The sequence below is a fragment of the Brassica oleracea genome, chromosome C7 (assembly GCF_000695525.1).
Source record: "Brassica oleracea var. oleracea cultivar TO1000 chromosome C7, BOL, whole genome shotgun sequence".
Taxonomy (NCBI): Eukaryota; Viridiplantae; Streptophyta; class Magnoliopsida; order Brassicales; family Brassicaceae; genus Brassica; species Brassica oleracea.
The window spans coordinates 40,879,201-40,885,462 of NC_027754.1; the positions used below are offsets into that span (position 1 = coordinate 40,879,201).

Here is a 6,262-nt window from a genome sequence, read left to right on the forward strand (position 1 = left end):
AAAACATCTTATTAATCATTTAAGATAAATATTATACAAAGAAAAACATATATACGACTAAAAACACAAATATAAAAATTAAATTTCAACAAAAATGTAAAACAAAAAAGATACTCGTTCTTTTAAAAACGAGTCAAAATCTAGTATATTCTATTAAAACATGAACATGACCTATTGATATTTGTGTAGTCTAACTATTTTAATACAATTATTAAAATCTTTTATTAATTATTTAAGAGAAATATTATATAAAGAAAAAACACAAATATAAAAATTAATTTTTTTTAAAAATGTAAAACTAAAAATATCTAGTTTCTTGTTAAAAGAAATACTAGATCAAAATACTTAACATGATATTTTTAGAAGTATCTTATATATAAAACAGAAGTCACAACTTTGATTCATGTGTGATTTCTTTTAAAAATGGACCTAATAGACCTATTCCTAGAAATTTATGTTACATTTAATCTCTAATCTTATCATTTAAATTTTAGGCCTACCAGAAATTTTTATTGGGCTATCAATAATTAGATTTAAAGAATAGATGATCCATCAGATTTATAAATAGTATAAATTAAATAGATATAATTTAATGTTGTAATACTATACCTTCGTATATTAAATATTTAAATATTTATCGATGTCAACTTTTAAAATTATAAAAAAAAAATTAAATAACAAAAATCATATTATCTAACAATGATTAATCTTTACTACCTTAAACCAATGAAAACAAATGTTAAACTATATAATTTATTTTAAAAATTAAACAAAAACTAAATGTTTAATTATTTACTCGATAATATAAATCTATGAAGCGAAAAGTTTAATTTTTTAAAAACTTTCTAAATTTATGAAATCTTACAATATCTTTGAATATGACAATAAAACAATATTTTACTAATTTTTATATATATAGTTATAATTTTAATAATGAAATAATAATCCGAAAAATATATATAGAAAAAGATACAAATACATGTGAAAATTTAAAACAATCTATTCAATGAAAAAAAATATACCGTAAACTGATTATGTTTTAAAAATTCATAGACACAGATCATCCAGCCTCCTCTAGTATTTCGTTTTCAACGTGAGCAAATGTTACAACTAGCTCAAAGATGGAAGCTTTTGTGCATGTTTATAATGAGAAACAATTGAATTCACCTACCAGTATTCATAGCTTAAGTACCACTTCTCCAATAAATTCAGAAAACACAATATCAGACCAAGAAAATCTTTGAGAAACAGTGAATCTGAAATAGTTTAGGAACGGTCTTAACATACTCTGTCTTAAACCAAAACTCTCGTTTGTTTGACAGCAAACACAAAAGAAGCCAAAATCGTCTTATAACAAAAGGGAAATGCAACAAACCAGAAACAACTAAATATCTCTCAAGCAACTTCTTGTTATCTTCACTCGTCTTCTTGGCTGCGGAGCCTAGCAAGCCTGTTGGTAACCACAATATCCAGCTGAGAAGCTCTCTCGACGATAGCCTTCCTCTTCTTGGTGGAGACGTTGTGAGCAATCTCTGCGCAGTAAGTCCTGTTGTGCATCATCAACAGCTCGAGGTCACTCGTGTTGTGAACAACGAATTTCTTGAACCCATTGGGGAGGTAGTGACGTGTCTTCTTGTCAGATCCGTAACCGACATTGGGCATCAAAGTGACACCCTTGAACTTCCTTCGAACCCTGGAGTCAATACCCTTTGGCCTCCTCCAGCTTTCCTGAGAAAGAGTAACGAATCACAAACGTGTAAATGAGCAAGAACGAAACCAAAAATCAAGACAAAACATGTCAAGACACAATGTCAAGCTCAAACGATTCTGTAATACGATCAAATACTTGAGTGAATCGTAAAGATGCAAACTTTAAGACTCAGCTACAATCTTGCTATCGTATAGTTTAAAGACTCAGCTAAAAATGCAAACTTTAAAGATTCAGCTACAAGCAACCTAGAGATTGATCTTCTAAAACCCTAAAAGCAGTTACCTTGACGGTGATTCTGCGGTCGCTCTGGGGTCTGATGAACTTGGCGGACCTCTTCTTCACCACCTTCTTCGTAAGCAAAGGGACGGCCATTTTTGCTGCTTCCTAAGATCGATCTCAATGCGACTACTCCGTAAGCAGCAGCAGCTGAAACCTATAATGCCTTTTAAAGGGTTTACTAGGGTTTCTGTTAAATGGGCTTTATTCGTGGCCCATTTCAGCCTTTTAGGAAATTTGTGAAAGTTTAAATCCTATGGGTCTTACCTCTACACATACACCATATGGACGAGATAGGAAGTTGCTTACTATTATTCGCTTAGACAACACCAGATTAATATGATACTTTGAGTAATCTTCTGCAACTGCAAGTAGGCCAGCAAGATGTTCCAAACTTCTATATCTATCTCATTTATAGGAAGCATAATGCTTATTGACATCAGTGAGTATGGCTCACATATCAGCGACTTACTATGAAGATTGAAAAATAGTAACAGTAAGTAGACTATCTATTAAGGTACAAGTATCCCCACAATACATACCAAGTTCAATCTTAGTCAGATTAATCAACATCTATATGATTTGATGCAACAATAAAAATTTTATTCATGAAATGGATAGTGTTAGTATTAGTCTAGATACATTAAAATAATTCTATTTAATGGACTCCTTCGGCCAAGGTTCAATAGTCTTGAAAAGTTAATCTCGGTATAACTTAAGCTTAGCCTTTTTATTTATTTTAATTTAATGTTTACCATTTTAAAGGTACCAATTTTCATCTTTACCACAACTAAAAAGACATTTTCAAAAATATATTCTTTATTATGTGACGAAAAACTCTTATACCATTGTTCTCTATATATATAATAAATTATTATTTAAATAAAAAAAAATAATAAATAATTTTATGTTTTCGAATTATACTTTTTCAAATTCGAACTTTTTCATAATTTTTTTTTTGAATTTTTTTTGAAATGTTTTTTTTTATTTTTTTTCAAATTTTCTTTTTGAAAACCGAAAATTATGTTTGAAACTATTTTTTTAAAAAAATATTTAGATTCTTTTAGTATTTATTTATATATTTATTAGAATCCTAAATTTCATATTCTAAAAATCCTATCCCACCCCTCAACTCTAAACCTTAAGTCTAGATTAGTTAACCCTAGAGATATAAGTGTCTTCTATCTTTCATTAAAAGTGAGGGTAAAAATGATTAGTGTAGGACATGAAAAATGGTACTATAAATGTGATATTTGTGTCAATTTCTCTATATATTTTGTTACCAACATACTATTATAAATGAGCTTATAGAAAGGGGCGAACCCACCTTGAGACATGGTGTGGCACATGCCACATAATGATTAATATAAGTTTTATGTGATACGCTTAGATAGATAAAAATGTGTAGCTCTTTTGGTTTAGATATCTACACTGTGCCCCATCCATACCCAGGTTAGAGGCCATCACCCATCAAGCTGTCTTCCTACTCCCCGACACATTCCCTTATTTTTGCTATCTAAGACTATTTATTCTTTTCTCAAATTTCTACACACTTCTAATTACTATTTCATAACTTTTTTTCTTGTTTACATAAAACTATTTATTCTCTCTTTATAATATATTTCTTTTCTTTTCTAATACTAAATTTCTATAAAAACTATAATTTATTCTAATTTCATTCTAACAATTATTTCTACTATTTTTATTTTTCAATACTTAAATTAGTAAAACTAAAAGTAATAAAGGTTTAACTATTATATGCAGTATATAATTTATAACATTACTTAGGATGAAGATTTAAAATTATGAAAATTAATTATCAAAAATATAAAAATTATTATTTTATTTTTTTGGTAAAATGTTAAAAAAATTATTATTTATTATTTCTTTATATGGTTCATTTAAAAATAAGATGTAAAATTCTAGTGCCTAATGCAAAATTTTAAAAAGTAATATAAAGCCTATTCACTTAATTATTTAATATTTTAAAGTTTGTTTTTGTGCTGCACATTAAAAAAAAATTAGATCCGCCTCTACTTATAGATTAATATGTTTGAAATTTTTAACCAAAAAAAAATCCATATATTATTTTTGAGCATTACATTGTGTATGAAAAATACTCCTTCCGTTTCGTAAAGATCCACATTCTAGAAAGAAAAAAAATTGTTTCAAAAATATACATTTTTTTTTACATTTTCAATGTATTATTTAATGAAAAATTGTAAATTTCAAAAAAGTTAATGGCGTTTATTGAATTTTTTTTGGCAAAAAGTTATGGAAAATTTTTATTCACAAAAAATAATGCATTTACAATCAAGTTTTAATGTGTTTTCTTAATATGTGTGAAAAGTCTAAAATAATGTGTTTCTTTTTGAAACGGATGGAGTATTAAATAAGAAAAATTAAAAATAGCCTATGCTTCCAAGTTATTCCATTTTTTTGGTCAAAAAATATTAAATAAGAAAATAAAAAGTATTTTGCTTCCAAAATGTTTAAGATTGATATTTACATATTAATATTTATTATTTCCCGTAATTTTTGTTAATTTGGTTAACATGTCAAAAAAGAAGGGATAAATTTTATGTTTACCAATTTTTATCTTTACCACCACTAAAGAGACATTTTCAAAAACACATTTTTCATTAAGTGGCAAGAGACTCTTATACCCTTATTATCTAGATATATAATAAATCATTATTTAAAAAAATAAAAAATAATTTTTTTTTTATATTTTCGAAATATACTTTTTCAAATTCGAACTTTTTTATAAAATTTTTTTTTGAATTCTTTTCGAAATTTCTTTTTGAAAATCGAAAATTATGTTTCAATTTCTTTTTGAGAATCGAAAATTATGTTTTAAACTATTTTTATATTTTTTATATTTTTAAGTTTTTATTTATATAATTATTAGAATCCTAAATTTCACATTCCAAAAATTTTACCTCATCCCTTCAACTTTAAACCCTAAGTATAGATTAGTTAATCCTAGGGGTATAAGTGTTTTTACCTTTTATTAAAAGTGAGAATAAAAATGATTAGTGTAAACATGAAAATTGTTATTATGAATGTAGTATTCGTGGCATTTTCCTAAACAGAAGGAGAACTTCATTTTCTTTCTAGATTATTTGAGGCAACTCACAAAAATTGGAGTGGAGATTTTGTGATGCTAGATCGAAATGATCTGCAATAACATCATGACCTGGATCCAAGAGCTTCAGACTCAGCTTTCTCATAAGTCTGAAGATGGTACTTCCATCTCGTTGTCTACATTGGAGTTAGACAAAATTTTCGAAAAGGTATACATTCACTTAAATTTCTGTTTTAAAATTTATTTAATATTATTACTAACAATTTTCTTTATTTTTTACAGGCCATTCCCAAAAAAGAGCATATAACAGAATTGAGATCAATCACCGATATTCAAATGGCCATCTCTAAGGTAGGATCTGGTTCAGTCCCAAATGGGGTGATATCATACATAACAAGATTGCATCAATGAAAATAGAGCATCAAATGATGCCCCAACAGTTGCAGCAGACAATGGAAAGTTTCTTTGATGTACTTGTGGTGGGAAACATGGTTGTTGCTCGTGCTTTAGAGATTAGGCATCAGGCTCTCGGTATCAACACCCAACCTAACCCAGAGGAGCAAGTTGGCCTTAAACAAAGAACAAACAAAGCGGTTCGACAAAATAATGTTGAGTTTTTCAAGGATCTAGATTTGAATTATTTTTATTTGTATTATTATTTAAATATGTTTTTTAAAAATTTGAATATTTTTAGTTTAAATTTTATAAAATACATGTTATTTATTTCTTATTTGAAATTTATTACAATTTATTAGTTTAAAAAAAAAATAGAATTAACCATTTTGAAATTAAAACATTGTTAAATTAACAATAACTCAACAATTCTTTTCCATCATTGTTAAGACGTTATTAATTTAACAACAAATTAACTTCAAGTATCTTTGTTAATCCATTATTAATTTAACAACAAAATTTCATCTACAACAAACAATGAAACTTTCAGGATTAAAATTCAAAATTTATACGTCGAATTAATAACAAAAGTTTCCTCATAAACTTTACGTCTAATTTACAACAAATATATTAACAAAGAAATTGGCTTATTTGAAAAATTCATCGCTTGTTCGTCGTAAATTGGCTTTGACAACTAATTAACGAAGAAAACTATCGTCGTTATACCTAAGTTTTTTGTAGTGGTTGGCTAATAGTTGAAGCATAAGTGTTGGTGTTATTGTGCTCTTAGTTAA

At 27.1% G+C, this 6,262-nt stretch overlaps 1 protein-coding gene across 1 annotated transcript; it reads right to left on the reverse strand.

Moving 5' to 3' along the window:
* Positions 1 to 1,237: 1,237 nt before the first annotated feature.
* On the reverse strand, positions 1,238 to 2,154 carry LOC106304005 (60S ribosomal protein L32-1). Its single transcript, XM_013740373.1, has 2 exons — positions 1,994 to 2,154; positions 1,238 to 1,728 (listed from the first exon to the last, which is right to left on the reverse strand). Exons 1-2 carry the CDS (start codon positions 2,081 to 2,083, stop codon positions 1,417 to 1,419), a joined length of 402 nt encoding a protein of 133 aa, XP_013595827.1. The 5' UTR covers positions 2,084 to 2,154; the 3' UTR covers positions 1,238 to 1,416.
* Positions 2,155 to 6,262: the final 4,108 nt, after the last annotated feature.

Excerpts from the sequence above, each read along its gene's own strand:
- LOC106304005 (XM_013740373.1), bottom strand. The coding sequence starts at position 2,083 with ATGGCCGTCCCTTTGCTTACGAAGAAGGTGGTGAAGAAGAGGTCCGCC. Across the intron at positions 1,729-1,993 it reads ACCGCAGAATCACCGTCAAG|GAAAGCTGGAGGAGGCCAAA; the intron begins GTAACTGCTTTT and ends ACTCTTTCTCAG.